The sequence below is a fragment of the Osmerus mordax genome, chromosome 13, assembly GCF_038355195.1.
Source record: "Osmerus mordax isolate fOsmMor3 chromosome 13, fOsmMor3.pri, whole genome shotgun sequence".
Taxonomy (NCBI): domain Eukaryota; kingdom Metazoa; phylum Chordata; class Actinopteri; order Osmeriformes; family Osmeridae; genus Osmerus; species Osmerus mordax.
In genome coordinates, this window is record NC_090062.1 from 8,292,039 (window position 1) to 8,314,790 (window position 22,752).

Genomic DNA, 22,752 nt, shown 5'->3' on the forward strand with positions numbered 1-22,752 from the left:
AAAACATTATTTGGGTTCTTTCATTTGTGATGGATGGCTGCAATTTTTGGTCAATAAAACTGAACTGGTAAACCAATACATTTCTAGAGCTGTTGCCATTCTAGCAACACTGTCACTAGCACTTAATTCAGCACTGTTCCTCAAAACACCATTGAGCGCACCTCTTTTGCCTTAATTCTCATGATGCTGGTTTGGTCGAATGTAGGATTGAATGTTTTAAAGATCTTTATGCCCATCCTTTGATGACTCCTAAAACATTTTAAAATAGTTAATTTTCCAATGGTTGTATGTTGATTTGGGTGAATATGTTGGGATACAGTCCTAATAGCTAATATCAATAGTTGATGTTATGATAGAGGTCATACATGTGTAACTAAATGTCTCATTTAGCTCGACAGTAGGTTAGAAAAAATTGGTCAATTTAGTTACAATCCAATCTAAATGGTTTCCTCCAATATCACTCCACTTTCATACAGATTTTTGGAAGAAAAACACCCCAGAGACTTGTCTACACAGAATCAATTGCCCAATGAAACCCACATGCGAAATACATTTTTTGTTCGAGTTGGCATGCTCCAAAGATGTCCTTTAAATGTGCTACTGTGGCATTTACAGTAATCCATGAGTTGTCTTTCACAAGCAATATAAAAAGTGTTTTGAAAAAATATATGTGTCTGGGACAGTTCATTTGAGACATGTCAAATATTGTTAATTAGCACTGTGGTTCAGATGATGTTTTTCACTTTGCCTCATGCAGTTTTTCTTCTTTTTTGGGGCCTTTTTTAAAATTAGATTATCAAACCAGGCTAAAAACAATTAGATGTTTAATGAGACAAATTGAGGCAAACATTAGTAACTAAATGGAGCCCTTAAAAAAAAAAAAGAGACTTCCTGAAGGGATGACAGAGTGCTTCTTGCCCTGCTCCATACATTAATTATCAACCACTGTCTGAAAGGCACTCGGTCAAAGTGACTGATGAAGAGCCCTGGAGACAGAGAACAAGTCAGACTTTGGGTAGTGGTGGTGGGGGAAATGAGTGGGTGCTTGGGTGGGCCACTTATTCTCAAGAGGTGCAGTGCTTTATAGGTTTGGGGGAGTACACAGCTGAACCGACAATGACTTCACCTTTATGGGAAATGCATAAAAAGCCTGGTAAGCTTGGTTTTCAGCACTGCCTTATCTGAACCAAGCAGAAAAATCTGCAATAATGGGAAATGTTGACTTTCCCCAAAAATGTATCATGTGACATAAGAATGGCCTCATGAATTCCATCATTAGGGAGTATAAAGGGGAATTCACTGCCACAACGGCTCATTCAAATATGTTTCATACAATATAATGTTCCGATTAACATTCTACAGCAATAATGCCACATTGTATGCAATGTGGCATTATTGATGTGGTGACATCATACATTAATGATCATGGCCTCATCATTCGGCTTTACTTGGTCCACTTGAATATGCTATGTATCCATTTATATTACAGCCTGGAAATTAGCCCATCTGAACCTCTATGCATCTGTCATTTGAAATAGTCATTAGAACAAGGGTATTTAACTCACTCAGTTCTGACCATTGAGAGAGATATGAGAAGGGAAAAATGAAGAAAACCAGAGACTGAATGAAGGAAAAAAGGAGGGAGAAATAGAGAGCCATAAAGAGAGGAAGAGGGAAAGAGAGGGAGTCGGAGACAGAGAAAATGTGTGTGTGTGTGTGTGTGAGGAGGGGGGGGGGGGGGGTGATAAAGCGAGGGAGAGGCACACTGTGAAGGATCATTACACAAGGAGAGAGGGAGGAAGAGACTGTGAGGAGGCAGAAAGAGAGCATTCAGACTACATCAAGAGGAAAAGAGACACAGGCAGGTACATCCTCAGCCACCCCAAGAAAATGCCCAATTTCGCCGGCACTTGGAAAATGAAGAGCAGTGAAAATTTTGATGATCTGCTGAAAGCCCTTGGTAAGCCTAAATACTTTCTATTACTGTGCTTTTTAAGGTGAGATCAAATTAAATCTTTACCACAATGTCTAAGGCTCACTGGTTGACTGTGTGTTTGATATCTTAATATGTCTGCTCAACACAGTAGTTATAGATATGTTCAATACGCTATGTTTTGTCAATTTGATTTGAGTATATTTAAACTGTTTTCCCTTTCTCTTTTTTTCGGACTCCTATTTCCCTCTCTCTCTGGTTCTCAATCGTTCTCTATGTTTCTGTCACTCAATGGTCAGAACTAAGAGTGACTTAAATTCCCTGATTATAATCACTATTTCAAATGGCAGATGCATAGCATTCCTATGGGCTTGATTCCATGCATGGAAAAACTCAAAAGTATGTCCTGTGTACAATATGGGCATAAAATAGCCTACATGGGTTTTTAGCTGGTGATACAAATCATTTGGAATGATCTCTTTTCTCCTTTACTGCCTTCAAATGATTCCAGCAACCTTCAGTTGAAGGCCTTGAGATTCAATAAGATCATCTGTACTATTGAGCCCAACTAGCACTGAATGGGTGAGACAATTCACTGTGTTTGTTTTCTCCAATTTGTCTCCTGTGACTCCAAATGAGATCTCTCTCCCTGAGCCCAAGGTCTAGCCTACTTATTGGCTCAGACAAAACTCCCCGGCATCATCATTTGTTTTTTTCATTGTCAAACGAAGATGTGAGGGAGAGAAAAGAAAATAATGGAAAGATTGAAATCCCCTCCTTGGGAAACTCAAGTACTGTACACCAGTTTTAATTGCAGTGGAAACAATAAGGCTTTAGTATTGGCCCAGCAGTACTTGAGGCATGGGAAACATGCAGAATTTGGGAAATAAATGGGGCACAGACCGACATTTTCTCATCCAGTTTTTTGTACAGTGACAGTGTGACAGAGGAGGTAAACACTGTATTGCTGCAATCATTTCTCAGGAGGAGTATCCATCATGTTCTACGTTATGAAGAAGTTACTTTTATTTAAGCATTACTTAAACACAAATTGCTATACTAACACCAACACTGTCACTGAAATTGTGCATTCTTCTTGTGAGGATACATTTCATGTTTGGAAGGGGAATTTAAATCTCTTTTGTTCCACTCCATGGCGCCAGAAGCAGACAAAAATGTGGTAACTGTATTCATCTCTGCATGATGAAATGAGAAGAAATAGAGGCTTATGAAATCTGGTATGAAATACCAAAATAGAACTGACAGTCGTGTTTTAAGATCTTTTATGGCTTATTTTTTAGTCATCTAAATTTTGCAAACCTATGTAGAATACATTGACTAATTACTTTTGAAAAGTTTATTTGTGAAGCTACTTCACAGTTGCCACTTAGTGGACCGATGCATTTGTTTCTTTGCTTTGGCTAAGATACATAACATGCACACCTAGTACTTCCAAATGGTGCAATATAGGTCTGCTTTGTAGGGTTCAAATGACCCTTTTGATGTTGGCAGTTTTTATGCTTGGCAGCTTTATTGGATAGAGACAGTTTAAGACAGACAGAAAAGGCAGGGGAGAGAGGGGAAGACATGCAGCAAACGACCCGGGCTTGAATCAAACCCGGGCCACTGCGGTAAGGATTCAGCCCATGTAGTAGGCTCTCTACCCAGTGAGACACCAGAGCGCCCTGCTCACATCAGGTTAACAGATACTGCAATTGTGTGCACAGATTGTTCCTTGGCATTAAACACTGAAATGACTGTCCACCTCAGATCCTTTATTATCTGCTGTGATTGCTATATGCATGATTTGTTTGTTGCATTGGTAAAACATCATCAGATAAATGAATTAAATATAAAAATGTTGTCTGTACTTCACAGGGGTGAATGCTATGCTGAGAAAGGTGGCTGTGGCAGCGGCCTCCAAACCCCACGTTGAGATCAGGCAGACCGGCGAGCAGTTCTACATCAAGACCTCCACCACTGTGCGCACCACGGAGATTAAATTTGTCATTGGCCAGGAATTCAACGAAGAAACTGTTGATGGCAGGAAGTGCAAGGTACCCACTGAGCTAGAGAAGACGGTTTGCAATTATACCAATCTAGACACTATATTTTAATATCTTATGCAACATGACTGAATTACTGAAACTGTGCCCCTTTACACAGCTATTACCAATCAATAATATCGATATAGACAAATTTTCTATATTGGGTCATATTCATGCTTTGCACTTCTGCCCAGAGCCTCGCCACATGGGAGACCGAGAGCAAAATGCACTGCAGGCAAACCCTTCTGGATGGAAATGGCCCCAAGACATACTGGACCCGGGAACTGAAAGGAGACGAACTCATACTGGTAAGAAACTACCTGTTTTTCATAGCTCTCTTTAACGAACAATTTATGCTGGTCTACAGGATACTGTATTAACAATCGCTAATTGTACCTCTACTGCACCCAAATGAGAAAAACGTGTGTAGGTTGCCTAAATAGAACAAAGGATTTGAACCATCAAGTCTTTTTAAGGAATGTTGTAGAAAGGACAAAACATCTGTGATCATCTTTCATAGTCCAGGCTGGACAGAGTTTCTACAACACCTCTGTAAAAACTCCAATGGGACCTTCAATGAATACTTTGAGGTGTACACACCCAGGCTGATATAACACAACCATACGTTTGTTGTTAAACTATCCTCTAACAAAGAGTTGGATGTTCTTTATTCCATCAAAAACACCTCACCTTTGCCAGCACCGGCTGTGATATTACCAAGAGCCATGTGCTTTTTGTAAACATCTGGCCTGTTTTGTTTTACAGACCAAAGGGAGCACAATGGCTGGGGCCAATAACTGCATCCTTCCATTTTTATGTGATGAGGACAGTCTCTTTATTGACTCCAACTAACACTAGGGTCAAATTGAGGGGAAAACCTCTGCAAGTAATGCCTTCAACAACAAAAAGTGCAGGGGCTTCGCAACAAATGGGCTTTGAACAACAATGAAATACAGCATTTTCCCACCCAACATAAGGGTGTGTACTTTAGTCCATATTGGATTGATAAGTAATATGATATGGCCTTGAGGTCATGTTGGATGGAAGTCTGGTAAAAAGGGAGAGAGCAGATCAAATGCCTGTTGCTTTGTCAAACTTTTCAACTGTTCTTGTTGCACAGAATATCAAGTCGTCATCTGTTTATCATTAGAAATCAAGGCTTTTTAAAAAGGAATTGTTACCACTGTATTTTTTTGGAGCCCTTGTGAATCATTTGTAGATAACCTAGTAATTATTAAACATTTGTAAACCATAAATGATCATTGGTAAAAAGTTAATACACAACCATTACATGAGTGAAATAATTCAGATCCTCGTTTCCTGTTGTAGCTGTCTTCACTCTTCAGTAGACATGGCACAGTTAAACTTCAAAGTTATGGGCTTGATTCTTAGATCAACCATTTATGAGTGATTCTATGTATGAGTGATTCTCATACAAAAAACACTGGGGTCTAGAAGCAACCTGAAAAGAAGTTGGAAGATACATTTGAACTTGGTCTTCTACAGTAACAGAATAACACATATATTTGTAGCATATTTTTATATAACTTTTATGCTTTAGATTTGAAACTAAGAAAATGTCCAACGTTTCCAGGGAATGTAAGCCATAAATGACTGATGCAGGACCATACCAACAACAGTGCAAAGGGGTTGGGGGGGGGGGGGGGGATTCTGGCTGTCGCCCAAGTCTCCTTGCAGTAATGGGCCTCATTGATCATGTTCTGTTGGGGAAATGCCGATGGTCCCTGACGCACCTCGCCTTAATGTCTCCCTTGACGCCCCAACCAACGGCAGATGGACCCGTCTTGCCACCATTCTTCAGAGGCGAGCGATCTTTCTTTGTCCTCCCTCACTTCTATCCCATGTGCTGGGATAGTGATCCGTGGAGCTGGTAGAAGTTCAGATGCACTTTTGTCACGCTTCTGAAACACCCATGCATCTTGCAGGGTTGACAACCAACCGCTTGCAACACACCTTCCCAACGTTTCCCCCCCGCTCTTCCTCGTGCGTTCATTCATTCACAGCGACTGCACTGTTTTTACCAATTACCATGTGACTAACTGCGTGGTGTCCAATGTAAACAAGTTTGAATGTGTAAACACTAGGTGTAAAATCTCCATGCATCTTAAGGCTGCAGTCTGAGGCTTAAAATAATGTTATTAAATGGAATATGAAATTATATATAAATTACTGACCATGTTATTTTTCTCACCTCTTTTCAGACTTTTGGAGCAGATGACATTGTGTGCACGCGAATTTACTTACGAGAGTAGCAGATCAGAAAGAGCTACCTGCACAGATCACCAAAATAACAAAGCTTGCATAATAGAATCACATCTCATTCAACAACATTTCTCTAAAAACATAGTTGACAACCTATAGATGTTTCTGCAAAATAATCATTTGCGACTGACCACAACATGTAGTCCGTTATGTATTTAACGTGCTTTCAGTGATGGAAATAAAAAAATAACTCAGTGTGTGTGTGTCGTTCATTCTCTTCTAGCTCATTTTCCAAAAAAAAAAGAAAAAGAAAAGAAGAGTGGAGCATAGCATTATTCAAGGCCTCTTTAGGAATATGTCAAATGTATAAACATGCTTCTCTTGGACAGGAAGATGACAAAAACAAACCAAAGACACCAAAGTGTGTATCTATTCAAAGGATAGTTTAATGCCAAACACCATACTACACTAAAGTATACAACATCATAGAAGTCAAGAAAAGAGGTGGTAAAGAGACACGGTAAATGGGTTACAAATGCAGTCTTTGTGTTTATGTACAATCCAGCTGCCCGGTAGTTATCCTGTATTTCAATGTATCGACACAGTAAATATATAAAAATAAAAACCAGTCCTAAGATATAAACGGTTCCAAGATTGTCTGTAGCTGGTTACAGTGCTGACAGAGCTGATTTATACACAAGGATTTCTTGAAACTGTTGAAAAACACTTTTCATTTAGAGTGGAAGGTGGGGGTCTTATATTTCTCTGCTCTCCTAGTAGTTGAATTGGAGATTTAAAAGTACAGTCTACTTTTGAGAGTTCACTTGGTTGGTCAGATGATAGCTGAGTGGTCTAGTCCATTGTTCCTTTCTCATATAGGCCTAGTGCCTAATTTGTCATGTGAATTGAGGTCCAAATTGACATCTGGTACCAGACAAAAGTACTGGATTCATTGGTTGGTTCACATGGGACATAAGATGTGCAATATGTTAGTAAGAAATCCATTAAGGGGCAACCTTGTGTTGATTGATGTTTGCATCAAACTTTAAAAAAAAAAAGAAATTAAAATAAATCCTTGTCACTAGAAACACATTTGAGAGAAAACATTCATATTTTCGTATTATACAAAACAAAAGCTTGCCATAAAGCATTTTGCATTTATTGCTTGGTTGTTGTTTTAGGACTCTGTAGAGGTTATATGGTTAACAATCACATAATAATTATGTGGATTTTTAAACAATTTATACTCTTGGCTAGACTTTAGGAAACTATAATGTCAAATAATTCAGTTGATACTGCAACCATTTTGCGATTGGAACAATTTATTGTCAACACACACTGTCGAAGGTGTAAGAAGACAAATGTTCCTGTGTTTACCATGTTGTAGTCCATTATAGTGAAGGTTCTTTTTACATGCTGAAAACCCACCAGTTTCTCAATCACAATGTCTAAAGGAACAGGGGCCATAACCAACAGCAACTTTTAAGGAAGATCCATCTCAAATCAGAGACTGAAAAGAGCATTGTTATGCAGGTAAAGACCTATTTACCAGATTTTCAGAACTAACATCTACACTGAAAAGCATGAATTGTTTGATGGCTACATTCATTGTTCAGAAGGTCTGAGTGAGATTTTAAGCCAATGTTTCAGTAACACAACAGTCTTGAAACTGATCCAATTGCTGATTTCAAGATGAAAAGACTTAGCTATGCTTAGGAAGGCTTGTACTACAAAACACGATAACAGAACACAAAGGAAACGCCTAATAAACATCCTTTGGTAAAAACCATCATTAAAATGTTTGCAATATACTTCTTTTCTGCAACTTCTACCTAAGGTTTATACTAAGTTTGTTAAAGTACGCTACACATCAATGTAATAAAAAAGACAACTATAAACAAGCTATTTACAGAAGGTGGACAGTGTGTATGCAGCTGGATGTTACTGAGCTGGACTAGCTGGTGTACTACCAAAGTAATTTTTTTGTGTGTGTGCACAATTTCCATAACAATGATGCCAGAGATGTTTGCCAATATATAGTCCACACAGGCCTGCACCACAGGGAAAGAACATTCACAGCCTGTACAACTTTACAGTTTGAGATCAAAACCCTCCTTGTATTTGTGTTCTTCCTATCACGCAAATGGTGACACTTGCTTTGTTTGTTTTTTACTCAATTATTTGTTGGGATGAGTGGTCATTATAAAAACCACAAATATTGCTACAGAATGTCCAATTACTTGAAAAAAACACTTTTTTAGTGAGCAGTTCAATTTGTATGATGAAATTTGACGACAAACTTCCATGGCTTGCTATATGCTCAAGTTCTTACAATCATAATCTACATCTGCTTACAATGAAAGATCAAATCCAAACTAAACAGATTCCAATTACTCATGTCCTTTTACGGTTCATAGTCCCAACAATGCAGCTATTTTCAGAAGTGCACAATTAAAAGCAGGTGCGGAGATTGGGGGATTAAGAATTAATGGAAAAGTGGCAGCCCCCAAAATTTGGCGTTTAGTCAAGCAGAAGTAGACCAATCTTCTAAGTCCAAATAAAATCATCAACTATATTACGTTTCCCAGTCGGCGGCATCAAATACTTGCTGACACATGGATTTTTTCTGACAATGATAAGTGATACTATACAAGGATGAATGGGTGGTTATGGTGCTCCATACTTCACACGGTACTTGTTGATGTTCAGGTAATGGAGAATCTCGGGATTGCAGGTTGTAGTGCAAGGCAGCAGACCGTCCCGCCCTTCTCCCATCAGCCACTTGCGGTTGTGTGCAACCATTTCGCTGGTTACATGCTCCTTTGCCCAAGTGTCTACCCAGGCTTGGAAGCGTCTATGCAGGCGAGTGTTCACTCGTTGGTGTGACTGGAGACAAATGGGAGATGCTAAGGTGAGCTACCATTTCCTTCTACAACACTCAACATTTTAAGTATTAAAATACTAAAATGGTAAGGAAGTACATGTTGCAAACATGAACACATTACTCCCATTCTCAAATCACTTCACTGGCTGCCGTTTTCTCAGAGAATAGATTTTAAGATCTTACTCTGTCTATAAGTCTTTCCATAACACCGCTCCTCTCTAACTATCTGAACTTCTTCGTCCCTACTCTCCAATTAGAAGTCTTCTGACCAGGCTATGTTGGTGGTCCCTCGTGTACGGCTCAAGCGTAGAGGAGAGCGTGCCTCTTCTGTGGCCGGTCATAGACTATGGAACTATGGACTATGGAAGTCCAGGCTAAAGACCCACCTATTTTCTCTAGCCTTTTCATGATTGCTCTGGGGTTTATGTTCGTTTATATTTAAGTCACTTTCTTTTAAACTGTTTATTTTATGTTGTCTACTTTCTTATTTAATAATTCTTAATTTATCTTTTTGAATTCCGTTTTATTGTGTACTTGTGTATTTTTTAGTGTATGTGTAATGTCAAATGTATTGTGAAGCACTTTGGCCAGCCATGTGGCTGTTTGTAAATGTGCTATATAAACTAAGTTGAACTTAAGAGGGGATGGTAGTAAAAAAAAAAAAAAAAAAAAAAATGAACCATAAAAAAAAAAGCAATCTAAATCAATAGGTATATTACTTTAACATAATACGAAAGACGCTTACCTGGTGAGCTCGTGTCAATGCAGTGCGTCTGTACATGTAGTCCTCCGATTTGAAGACATACACCATCTTGTAAGAGTTCAGCTTGAACATGCACTCCATTTTCAGGTCCTCAGTGCTGTCCTGGGACTTGTCAGATATGCCCTTTGTCATCTTCTCTTGCTGAAGTTGTTCCCAACCCCTCTGGCATTTCCTAATCCGACGGAGATTTCTGATAAAAAATAAAGTAGAGACACACATGACAATGCAGCAGATATAAGTTCAATGTGCCCATAAACCAAGCACTCAGTCATGTTTACAGGGAAAGTTCACGCAAATTTCTAAATATTTCAGGGAAATCATAGTGAAAGATGTAAACACACCACTGGCTTAGCGCAAGTATAAAATAAAACACGTTCACCTAAAGAAAAAAGAGATAATCACAAGTCAACGTTTTTGGTAATGTAACTTGTGACACAACATTGTAACAATCATGATCCCTTTAATTTGAAAGGAGTATTCTGAAATTTGAGAGGACTGTCCCTTAAAACAATTGGCTTGATATCCATGCGTAGCAACTGTCCAGATAATTTATGAAGGAATCAAATCATTAGGGAGGGAGGTTCTATTGCAGCAGCAGCAGCAGCAGCAGTATTTCTGTACAGTGCACTTCCGTTTAACATTCTTTTAATGATTCTATTATTAAAGTCTCAATATCCTTGGCAAACAATATTTTGGTCAATCAAATTTAATCCAATTTTGCAAGCATTAAAAAATGCAATTATACACCCCGCTGGAATGAAAGTTTTAAATGTGTACTTACCACAGAGGGTAGAGGTGAGCGAGGACTGAAACCATGAAGCATATTTTGCATTCAGGGCTCCACTTAAAGACATAAGAGTGAAGTAGCCAATTTTCCAATAAAATGTGACAAACAACACTTTTTATATTGCCGCCAAGAGTTAACAAGCCAGGATATGGGTTGAAATATACTTTGATGTGCACATACTTTCACTGACAATGTACAGAGCGTTATGATCATGCAATGAGGACCAAACTGAACTGCAAAAGAAACTGCTGTTTTTTTTTTTTTTTTTTTTTTTTACTGCTGTTCAAAGTATTTCTACGGAAAAGGTTATTTCGTACCGACCTCTTATTTAATATGAAAAACAAAAGATGTGGGTGAGAGCACTGATAAATCATATCTTGTCAAGACAAGTACCAAATTAAGCAATGGGTTTAAAAGAGGAAAACGGAATAAGATTTTCTATTTTGTCTGTTTTTTTCCCCCCAGCCCATTGAAATGTTTATGATTATGGACAGCCATCTCAAAAAACAGCTACAAGCACTGAAAATCAAAGACAGACAGGCTTGATGTGCAACACTCATCTGGGGCTTAAAACAAGACCCAAACACCCCTCCATGCAATGCTCTGAGACGTCTGGAAAGAAATACACGAACATTTGAACATACAATTCAGACCATTTTATTCACAAGCCCCTCTTCTGTACAAGTGTTGCAGATGTGTGCTTGACCAGCGTTTTCATGAGTTATCAGCACTTGAAAACTTGTATAAAACCTCACCCACAACAAAAATTGCAACGGGAGTGCACTGTATCCTTAAATTGTTTTACACATTATATTGAGTACACCGAACACCCAAACTTTCAAATCGTACAACATTTACAGTTATCTAAACAGTGATTAAATAAGTCACATACAGGACGTCTCATATGAATACAATCACAAACATAGGGCATCTAATGATAGTAAGTTGAAAAAGAAATTATACTTTAATCCGAATCTTTTTCTCTGATATATTTTCACTGTTGGCCTTTACAGGCATGGTGTCATTCAGTCTCATCTCAATGTCACACAGAGAAAATAGCTGATGTGACATCACATTAAATCATGAGATGGGGTATACCATAATTTGTTCATATAGGCTAAGCTCAACTAAATAGATTTATTCTAACAGAGAAAATATTTGTTGTACAGAACTCCAATATGTGACGGTATAAAAATACTCCCATACTTACATAAGAAATGTGTAAAGTAAACCTATAGGCTTTTACTTTTAAGTTCATGTATCAAACCAATGTAGATGCCCTATCTGCACAATAAAAATTGCATGAAATGCAATACATTTTCAATACTCAAACCCAATGATTTGATAGCTTTTCAGTTGGAAAAGTAGAAAGTTCAAATGAACACTAGTCTACAACTTTAGTCTAAAAAAATACAACACTTATAAATAAAGGGCCCCATTAAAAAGAGACTAAACTAATGCATAAATAAATAGTCCCTCCTATTAAAAAATGTGGCCAGATAAAGTGCAATCTTCATGAGAAAAAGGCAGAGGGATCATAAATTGAGAAAAAAAGCTATTGAAGTTCACTTCCAATTATTATTATTATTATTTTTTTCATTTTTCTTCTTCGTTTGACCCACATAGGAAGACTGGTACTAACAGCATTCCTCCTTCAACTTTTTAAACTAACTTCACTGGCAATTTTATGAGAAAATAATAAAAACAAACATACTTGCAAGTCAACTGTCGACTGTCCATTAGAACGACAGAACCTTTGAACAAGTGCTTTACCAGATGGGCCTTTGGGGCTCAGGTTTGATACTAAGGGGAACCTAGAACCTTCATTACATGGGAAAAGGACTGGCACTGGTTCTGAAATCAGCCATTTTTGTCAGCTGGTTTGGCGTGTGAAACAGTGCCAGGCTAGTCAGGACATCAATTTTGGCAGTGTGTAGACAGAGGGACACACAGCCGAGGCCTCACCTGGGGAGGAACACAGGCTTCTGGGCCAGGTGTTCACGCAGCTCTGGAGACGCCGAGTCTGAGTTCAGGTATCTTCCCACATAGTCCGACCACCGCTGTAAAGAAACAAAAAGATATGTAATGTATATTTAAAACTCATTGTTGCATTCAGCAAACCATTCCTGAACCATCTTTGCTTTTCATCAATCTGAGCTACAGTAGCTTGTCTGTTGGATTGGACCACCCCACACCGGCCAGCCTTCACTCCCCACGTGCATCAATGAGCCTTGCTTTTCCTACCTTGGACCACTTTTAATAGGTACTGACCACTGCAGACCAGGAAGAGCTGCAGATCTGGAGATGCTCTGACCCAGTCGACTAGCCATCACAATTTGACCCTTGTCAAAGTCTCAAATCCTTACACTTGCCCATTTCCCCCTGCTTAACATATATAGCATAACTGCTCTATTTAAACTGTTAAACTAGTAGTCATGTACTACAATACAACTTGTGGATCTGGCATAACCATATATTTGTAATGTAGCGCATGGAACATATTCCTATTTTCTGTGATATTTTTGTTTCTATTACACTCATAGCACTGCAAGTTGGGATGGGGGGAGCATAGTTTCTTCTTAAAGACTAAATATAGGTTCTTGAATACAAAACACTCAGTTGAGGCTCCATTAAGTATTTGTGATGACACACACCTCTGCATCAGCAGGCTCATCAGAGTTATCCTCTTCCGTGTCCAGCAGCTCTACGGACAGGTTAACACTTGCTCGACTCTTCACAAATATCAGCTATACCACAAAAGATTAAAATGGAAAGATGTGTTAAAAGGTTAATGGGAGAAAGTGAGAGGATAGGGATGCAGACAACCAGTAGGGTGTTGGCAGAAACTTGGAGCGCAAACACAAACATTATTTAAATGGTCAATGGATTCCTGCCATACCTTTTTTTTTTTTACACAAATGCATGCAAGAAAAACGATTTTTACTGCAGAAGTTCTCCCTGTATATTTGCACATTAGTTTCAAAGTCCTATGAGAAAACAGTATTCTACTTATGGCCATTCATGAACAAGCTCATTGCACCTTGAAGCAGTTTTCATCGGCCATGAGCTGCTCTGCTTTGCGTTGGTAAGCCCCCTCAACAGTGGTCCTGGAAGCCTGGGTGGACAGACTGCCTCCGGTGGCCTTGTTGGCACTTTCGCTCAGGTAGAGGTCAGTCACCCGTACACAAACATCATCACTCACAATGTGCTGGAGCTGGATATTAAGTCAAAAACAAAAATACAGCGACAAGGCAAACAGGTGCAAGTTGGTTAATTAATGGAACAAATAGATATTACAGGCATCTGACACATTTCTCCTTGTCTGTTGTATAATATGTTTCTAAACGGGATTTACTTGGCCTAAGTACACACTTTTGTTCAAGTTATAGCTTCATTAAGGACATTGAAAATAACTATTATTATTATAAATATGCATCTTCTGAACTTTTTAACTTGAGTAGCCTGGGTAGATAAAGGTCCAAACACAAGTCTTTGTTCTGACTAACCTGCCGGACAATACTCTGGATGAGCTTGTCCATGGTAAATGCGATGTAGGCGTGGATGGTAAACATCTCCCTCAGGGAGTCTTCATACTGAGCCGGTTCCATATTACCGTCCAGAAGGTTTCGCACCATCTCTAAGAAGGCTGAGTAGTAGTCATCCACGTCAATGTCCACTGCAGGGGAAAGGAAAATTAAGTATAGTAAAACATTATATAAGGGGCCAGCTCAGTAGCTCAAGAGGTAGTCAGTTTGAAACCAACGCAGGTGGGTCTCACACACACACACACAATAAATGCATTATTATTATTCTGATGCATTTCTATATAATATTCCCCGTAATGATGAAATGTCGTGCCACATGGTATTATGCTGGTGCTATTATAATTCTCTATTGTATAAAGTGAATACCATTTGAGGGTTTGTATGAAGTTACACATTCTGCTTGTTGCTTAGACAACGTGACAAAATGCCCCCGCCCCCCCCCCCCCATCCTAAACGGAGTATACTGAAACACTGGCGATAACACATCAATGAACTGTATTGTAAAAATAAATGGACTGCCATTGTTCAATCTCCCTTCGAAATACCTTTTGTTTTACCATCACGTCTATCTGTGTTTTTAGTACAGAAATGTTGTTGCTCTACTTACTAGGCTCCTTCAGTCGGAGCTGGATGGCAGGATTCTCATTTTTATCCCGTTTGACGCCAAGGATCTCCCTTTCCCACTCTCTCTCTCGACAGTCCTCTTCGATCTGTCTCTCGGCCTGGCCATAGATGCGCAGCAAGCGGGAGCAAAGGATTTGGTGCAGACGCAGGAAGATATACCAGTTGTTGTTGACGTAGTACAGGTTGTAGGCATCATCCAGCCCTCGCAACTTCTGGGCACCTGTGTTGTTGAACAGAAGCTTAGACTTTCCGGAGCTACTGCCTGGTAGCCCATTGTGCTTCTTTGCACCATCTTCCTCCATCTCGGCGTCATCTTCCTCGTCTTCATCTTCCTCTTCCTCTACATCAGAAAGCTCCCCACGTCTGGAGAACAGCATGTCAGGGATGAAGTGGTGGATGATCTGTTTGATCTTGTACTTGTCTTCTTTCTGGATCCCCACCTGCCTCTTGACATGGTGGATGATGAGAGCAGCGGCATCCTCCAAGATCTGACTGTCCTCGTAGGTCAAGGTCATGTGGGGGCCGTTGGGTGGGGTGGCTGCGTCTTCAGATGCTTGCTCCTGGCGCTGTGGGACACAAAAAGGTTGGTCCAACTTAAATGAAAAGGGAGATATAGAAGCACAAGAGTACAAAAACATTGATAATTTCCATGTCATCGTGAACAATACACCCAATGTGTACCAACCAACATCAGACCACAATATTGACTGCTTCAGGATTCTCAAGAGGTGATTAATGTCGCTTGCTGTCGCTTACCTCATCATATATTGTCTCAATTTCATTGAGTAAGGTCTTTGAGCGAAAGACCTTGGTGTCATTCTGTTTGAAGTTAATGCCTTGATGGTCAAGAGACTTCAGGTAATACTTCTCGTTCTGCTCCCTCCAGATCTTGTTAAAACCTCTCTGAGCTTCACGCCACTCCTCCTCTTTCATCTTCAACCTGGAAACAGATCATCAAAAGAACCAGACATTGACATCAAACCTTTTCTGAAACAAAAATCATAATATAGCTACATTTGTGCAAGACTGCATTCACAACAACTAACCTCTTGAGCACAATGGGGACGGAGACAGCTGGGTTCCTTTTGAGGCCATCAATGATGTCGGACGCCTTGTCCCCATATATCCTCTGGATGGCTTTGCGGTGGATGACCTCTGAGCAGCCACCCATGGAGTTGTCCAGCCTGAACTTGATCTGCTCTTCAGCAGACATGCGCGAGATTCTCTTCTGTACTGTCTCCAAGGCTCGGATGGTGGCCAGGTTAGTCTCCAGCACAACATCCAGCTAACAGGATTATGGGAGAAAAGAGCAATGGGCATAATATGTTACCAGTATGCACGAGGACTAGCTTCTTAACAAGCTGATAGGGTGGATATCCATTGCCAAAACATTCTGAAAGTATGTATGTAGGACATTTAAGGAAACAGCCCTCACCTCAAAACGCTCATCTTCACATCTGTAAATATGCTCCTCGTATTGAGTCTTCTTGGAACTGACGAAGGTAGAGTCCTCCGACCATGAAGGGAAGGACACCCAAGTATCGTTGAGAACCTGATAGGGAATTGATTTATTAAAAACTATAAAACTAAAACTTTCCATAACATGAGCAGAAACAAGAGGCCATCGAAATACCAACTCAAAAGTTCTATAGACCTCAGAAAACTCACCTCCTTGCACAGTGGAGTCCTCCCTGTGCACTTGGGTTGCTGGTAGCTCTTAGGCAGTGCCCTGTAGCTAGAGCCCAGCCTCTTACAAGAAGCATAGTCAATCTCCATTGCAATGCCCTCGGTTGCTCTTTCTTTGGGAAAGCTCTCGATGTGTGTGGACTCTCTGTAGCCCAAGAAGTTCTTGAACCAAGTGAACAGTTCCGGGAATTTTCTGTGAATGACATTCCAAAACATGTGTTACCAATCCATAGTCAGCTATGTAAATATCCAAAAACGGGAGCATACTTTCGGAAATTCTAATCATGAAAAACAAGATTCGAAACAATGCTACTTGTAAATTTTATGGTATCTTTGTTTTTGTTCAGTATAACTCTTCGACTCTGAAAACATGACTTTGTATGCTTACCCCAGGAATGGTATCACAAGCTGAACCAACTCTGCCCGAGAGATCACTTCCTGGTTGAAGATGAGCAGACATCGCAGGAAGTTGTCGTAGGCCTCGGAGCTCCGGAGGGCTTTCCTCACCTGTGGAATAGCACACACACACACACACACAACCATTATGGCATACATCAGAGAAAACTACATGGGTAACAGAGACATTCTCATGCACACACATGGATAGATTTTGATATCTGCATAAAATGTTAAACACTACAAAATGAACAAAAAAAATGTACTGTAGATAGTAACCTTTTCAAAGAAGAGAGACTCGGTGCCACAACTATGTTTGCCGACTTCTGCCGTGGCATGATCTTTCCCCATCAACTTGGGTTTCTTCTGCAGTCAAGTCAAACAATTAATATTAAAACAAGTATTGCAAATGATAACAGATGATCTGCTCAAGATTTATATGTTCTTAATTATGAAGGATTAGGGTGCAATATCATTCACCTAAATAACAATGTTACAACCTTGTGGTGTCTTTTCTTATTTAATAAGAAGGGGTTTACCTTGACTGGGGGCGTGGCACCCACTCCAGAGTGCCTCCGGATTGGAAGGCCATTCTGATTAAGCCTCTGCTTATTATTCAGTAAGGGTCTCTTAACAGTCCCCCCATGGTCGTTGCGCACAGATTCTGCCCGGTCTGCTGTGGTCTTGCTCAAAAGCTGAGGAAACAATTGTACCATTTGAGCAACAATTCTCAACCCGTAGGGCTGGTTTTAGGTGTCTTTTCATAAAGCGTATTATATACAAGTAATTACTTGCAAACAGCATCCCTTACAGTGCAAACAGCTTTGTTTTGCTCATTGTTCAAGACTCACCACTGAACTGTTTGCATCTGGTAAGAATTGGCCAAATTCTGACAGCAGGTCGTCCTGGTTCTTGAAAAGTCTTGCTACCTGAGCGTAGACCTCCTGCTCTGTTAGCGCTGGAGTGTAGTTTCCCCCTGCTTCTTTAGCATTGCGCTGCTCCTTCTGTAAAAGCATCAAAGATCACCTTTAGGAATTATTCAATACTGAATGGTGGATTTTCTTCCTCTTAACATTAAAACATGTGGAACTTAAGCCCAGCATGCAGATATAAATGCTGCCTGTGCGCATCACTCACTGTTCTGACCTGGTAAGTGTGCAGGATTTCCAGGAAAGCTTTATAGATGTCGGGCTGGCCCTGGAAACGGTTTTTTATCTTGTTTACGTAATTGATGGCATGGTTGAACTCAACAGGCTGGTTGTTTTGCAGAGGTGGGCCACTGGAGGGTGTGCTGCTCACTGGTGTGTGAGACTGGACTGAGGGGGAGCGAGGGGAGGCATATGAAGGGATAGATGGGTTGGGCTGGCTGGTTGGGGTTAGAGCTGGAGACTGAATCGGCTGTTGAGAGATGGGGAAATTACAATGAGCTCTTCCTTCCGATATAAACATCTGTTAGTAATAATAAATAGGACAACACTGAATGCATTTCAAATACACTTGTTGATGCTGTAACTTAAGAAGGACCTTGCTCGTCTTGGCTGGTGTTGGCTGAGAGGGCAGTGCTGGGGCAGCAGAGGTGGGAGGCCCAGGTTGTGGTAGGGCCTGGTGATGGGGCACTGGCTGACTGGGAGGTCCTGTCACAGGAATGTTTTGGACTGATATCCCATGGGGTGTGATGTAGTGGATCTGACCCGGTGTGGTTACATTGACCAGGTCATTGGTCTGGACCTCAATCTTAAAGCCCGGTGGCAGGAAAGTGTTGAAGCCCATGATGAGATCAGGGTGTCCCTTGAAGAGCTGGGATACTCTGCCTATCACTCCTGGAGTATCAATACTGTTAAGTTAGGGGGGGGAAAAAATTTGGTTAGTACATAAATGTCAACAAAATGCATCTTCACATCATTTCAGCGGGATTGCAGAGCTATTAAATTTCCATAATTGTACAGTAAGTAAGTAAGTACATTTTACTTATAAAGCACACTAACACAACAAGGCTGACCGAGGTGCCGAACAAAAGCACAAAAAAGACACTATAAAATATATAGTAAAAACTAAATACAAACAGTCAATAACAGTAAAATAAGTAACAATACACCTCAAGAGGTAGCGCAATACAGACACTCCATACAAAACTGCAACCAACCTCTGGGACTTAAACTCCTTCATGATATCAAGGAAGTCATTATAAACTTGAGGCTGATTCCCAAACTGCAATTTTACTTGATCCAGATAGGACAGAGCATCTTCAACCTGTAAACAAGATTTCACAGCAGCATTAATTACAGATGTAGTTAAATGTAACCATAAAACATAGTAATAACCTGTCACATGTTCTTATTGTTAGATGTTAAGTAAATGAGTTGCACCTTCAGTCTTTGAAACTGCTGCTGTCCCTGTGATGCAGCCATGGGGGCAGGGGGGTGGGTGTGGCTTTGGACCACTGCAGGCCCTTGGGATTGGACTGCTGGGCTGTGGGGATGAGGCCCTACATGTGCGGCAGGACTGTTGGCATGTCCGTGTCCACTGGAACTCTGGGGCATGGTAGGAACCTGAAAATAAGGGGGAAAACATTTTATTTCTATTGGTCGCCTACATTTATGGCCCTGAGCCTTACCCTTCATTGTTGTGACATGAGTGTAGGTGACAGGTATAACAATATACCAGCAACTTTAAACTGTCACTAAGAGAGCCGGTGGGAGTACTTGTTCAATCCATTCAGGTCCAGTACAAAAGGGTATGTTCTGTGTTAGAAAATGAATTAATGTGCAGACAAAATAAAGAGGAGCAGACCAAACCATACCTGATAGCCCTGGGGAATTGAGTACTGGATGCCAGTGGAAGGCTGCATGTTGTCTGAGACTGCCTCGTATGTAGCTGGGGCTGGGGCTAGGACTCTGTGCTGGAAAGCTTCTGCGGTGCCTGGGACTGGGAGACGACGCTGCTGAGACGCAAATACCGTTTCCTGTTCCTCCAAGCGCCGCTTCATTGTATACTCATACTCAAAGGGGCTGGAAATCATAGACATGTACATGAAATAGTTAGCATAGTCCAGTGATAGACTAAAATCTGAATGTAAAAGAAGATGGTGTTTATAGAGTGTTATAGGTTCAAAGCACAGCTAAAAACATTCTGCCAAAAGTTCCTCACCACAAGATTTACACCAAAATCAATACCATATATACACGTGGTGTTCACAGGTTAGATTCCACAATTTGTTTTAAGCCCGAATATTGTCAAACAATATTTGGACAATGGATTATATATATATATATATATATATATATATATATATATATATGTTGCATGTATAATAGGGATATGTATACACATGCAACTTACTTAAAAGTTGCATGTGACAAACAACTGACTCCAGGGATCAGCTAACTTAGTCCTGGGTATGAGACTATGCCTTTAGAAGAAAAAATATCACACTGCATTAGAGATTTTTGGCATGTCCTAGAATTTTGTTCTGAGCAGTTCTCTCATTTACAAGATGAAATAGTCTAACGTTGCCAACACTATCTTGAAACAGGGACCATGACATAGGCTAGTCCACGTAACCCCATTTAAAATGTACACTACAGCCTAGCTAACGGAGCATAGAGCAAACTTTTAGCAACAACAATGCTAACCCCTGTCAAACTCCGTACAACACCTGGCAGTACTTTATTGGGGTATTTTGTTACAATTTTACAGCGACTCAAAGGAAAGCTAAATAGGTAACTTGCTAAGTGGATAAATAGGAAGAAAGCTAATGGTCTGCAGAACGTAGTTGTGGAACAATGTTAGTTAGTGATACGGAGCGATGGTAAGCAGCTAGGTACATGGTGACATATAGGACACTAAATGTTACTTATATGGCGTCAAGCCAGCCAACGTTGATAGAGATGTGTTACTACGTGCATTGCTAGTCTGGTAGTAGGGGTGTTACAGCATTGATCGTATACAAGGTAAAAAACATAAAGGCGGGCCACATCAACAACACAAGCAAGAAAAGTCTAACTTTAGCCATTAAGAAACTGAATAAAAACAGTTTACTACTGGGCCAGTGCTGGTTAACATTATATAAATAGTGGATATGCAACGCTTCCCAAAGCTAGCTAGCCACACAAACAGCGCCGCCACACTATCGCTGACGTTAGACCTGCCCATCCCCCTCCTTCCAGGACTTGACGCCATCATCGGACTGCTAGTTCTGCACAACTAGCTGCGCTATGTTTGCTAGCTACTCTCGAGCGCGCCCGAACTTGTGGCTAGCTAGCGATGTCAGGTCAAAAGTGTTTTTGCAACTGTTGCCCCATCAGCTGGTTCAAATAGATTCGACATTTTAACTGAAATATTAATCAAACTGGATGTATCTTCAAACGATCAATTATGCAATTTTTCAAGGTGTAACGACAACAAATCGACGACCAACAGTCTGACTGGCTAGCCTAGCAACATTCTCCGTTAGCAACTACCCTACTAGCTCGGCCAAGCTGGCCAACTGGTTGCAGCCAATCAATGCAATTTCCTACCGTGAATCAACTAACACGTTATAATTAGCTAGTACTGCACAACAAACCCATACGCTGTTCTCGATCATCTGTCCAGGGTTAGAAAGAAGACTGGCCAACTCAAGCTGTTGTAGCTTGCTAATGATAGCCACCACGGTACACACGACGGCAAAAAAAGCTACTTTGCTAGCTAGTCAGTAAAAATGTCGAAAGTAGCATAGCTTAAGTAGATAGCTAGCTAACCAGCTACATTTCGTTGACGGCAACTTAAATTCATTAAGGGAATGGATTAGCAAATGTCTAAAACGCTATGAAATGTCAATATATTTGTTCACGTTGACAAGGTTATGTAGCTAGCAGAGCTCGCTCCCGTCAACTAACGTAAGCGAGATCCAAATAAACTAAGCTAGCTATGGTGTTTGCTTGCTAGCAGGTAGCTAGCGAACAAGCCTTCGAGAGATGACTAAAACTTACCTCGCAAGACCACCGCCAACACCAACTCGTCGCACAAATGTAGTCGGATACAGTTAGTTGATTTCACAAAAACTTGCACGAAGACTTATCTTCAAAGCTGTTCGAAGTTGATGGTACAATCTTCAATTGAAATGTCTGGAAAAAGAACGGCTCGTGATAGCAAAACCGCTAACAACAATCTGAAGCACTGGCTACGTTCCTTGAACAGTCAGAGGCGTGGTTCCAAAGAAGGCGGGTTAGTCCCCTCCTATTCTAAACTACAATTGGTCAATCGTCTAGAGTGGGCTGCTTACCCAGAGACAGTAGAGACAGAGAATCCTTCCTGTATTTGCCAGCATGGAGGTTGCATGTATACGTGAATGTGTGGATTACATGTGTGACCATTTGTACACTGGCCGTTCTAATGAACACTTCGTATTGCCGAGCTGGCTTTGCCTTTTTTTGTCACTGTAGGAATTGCCATCTCAGTCAAAAGATAACGCATTTTAACCAACAGCTTTATGTGTAAATGTAGATGGGTCATGTAAGGCACGCACATTTTACATTTATATATTTATCAAAAGTAGATTCATGTGGGTTGTCTTACAAGCATCTTGTAAGCATAACAATTATAAAACTCCAATTGTGGCTGCAGTCTGTTACCCTACTGCAACAACATGATCCTTTATACACATTGTTCAGTGACTTTTCAGTTCAACAGGTGCAGTTTTGCTGATGTGAAACTCAAGACCAGAGAGACAATGCCAAAGACCTCTTCTGTCTGCATGGTGAGGATGTATGGGGGCCTTCTGGTCTAGGCATCAGAAAGGAGGGAAAGATAGGGTCCCAGCTTTGATGGAACATGTAAAATGCTGTCTGGACATAAACATAGAGGGGGGACAGGAAGGGGGTGT

The 22,752-nt window shown here is 40.5% G+C and overlaps 2 protein-coding genes across 5 annotated transcripts; one reads left to right on the forward strand and one right to left on the reverse strand.

Moving 5' to 3' along the window:
• The first annotated feature begins 1,803 nt into the window (after positions 1-1,803).
• Positions 1,804-6,458, forward strand: LOC136955377 (cellular retinoic acid-binding protein 1). Of its 3 annotated transcripts, none has more exons than XM_067249067.1 (5): positions 1,856-1,960; positions 2,445-2,515; positions 3,812-3,990; positions 4,176-4,289; positions 6,204-6,458. In XM_067249067.1, the coding sequence occupies exons 2-5, from the start codon at positions 2,512-2,514 to the stop codon at positions 6,252-6,254; spliced, it is 348 nt and encodes a 115-aa protein (XP_067105168.1). In that variant the 5' UTR covers positions 1,856-1,960; positions 2,445-2,511; the 3' UTR covers positions 6,255-6,458. The 3 variants fall into 3 exon arrangements, with proteins under 3 accessions (XP_067105167.1, XP_067105168.1, XP_067105169.1); XM_067249068.1 differs by lacking the exons at positions 1,856-1,960; positions 2,445-2,515 and adding exons at positions 2,766-2,885; positions 3,097-3,113; XM_067249066.1 differs by lacking the exon at positions 2,445-2,515 and having other exon boundaries at positions 1,804-1,960.
• A 170-nt stretch (positions 6,459-6,628) lies between these two features.
• Positions 6,629-22,008, reverse strand: LOC136955100 (paired amphipathic helix protein Sin3a-like). 2 transcript variants are annotated; one of them, XM_067248714.1, is made up of 21 exons: positions 21,860-22,008; positions 19,690-19,897; positions 19,256-19,438; positions 19,033-19,139; positions 18,414-18,723; positions 18,036-18,287; positions 17,741-17,893; positions 17,429-17,584; positions 17,169-17,255; positions 16,882-17,000; positions 16,476-16,686; positions 16,243-16,359; positions 15,854-16,092; positions 15,564-15,747; positions 14,791-15,373; positions 14,145-14,314; positions 13,679-13,852; positions 13,293-13,385; positions 12,604-12,698; positions 9,834-10,041; positions 6,629-9,090 (listed from the first exon to the last, which is right to left on the reverse strand). In XM_067248714.1, exons 2-21 carry the CDS (start codon positions 19,873-19,875, stop codon positions 8,872-8,874), a joined length of 3,846 nt encoding a protein of 1,281 aa, XP_067104815.1. In that variant the 5' UTR covers positions 19,876-19,897; positions 21,860-22,008; the 3' UTR covers positions 6,629-8,871. The 2 variants fall into 2 exon arrangements, with proteins under 2 accessions (XP_067104815.1, XP_067104814.1); XM_067248713.1 differs by having other exon boundaries at positions 14,791-15,400.
• Between the last annotated feature and the right edge of the window lie 744 nt (positions 22,009-22,752).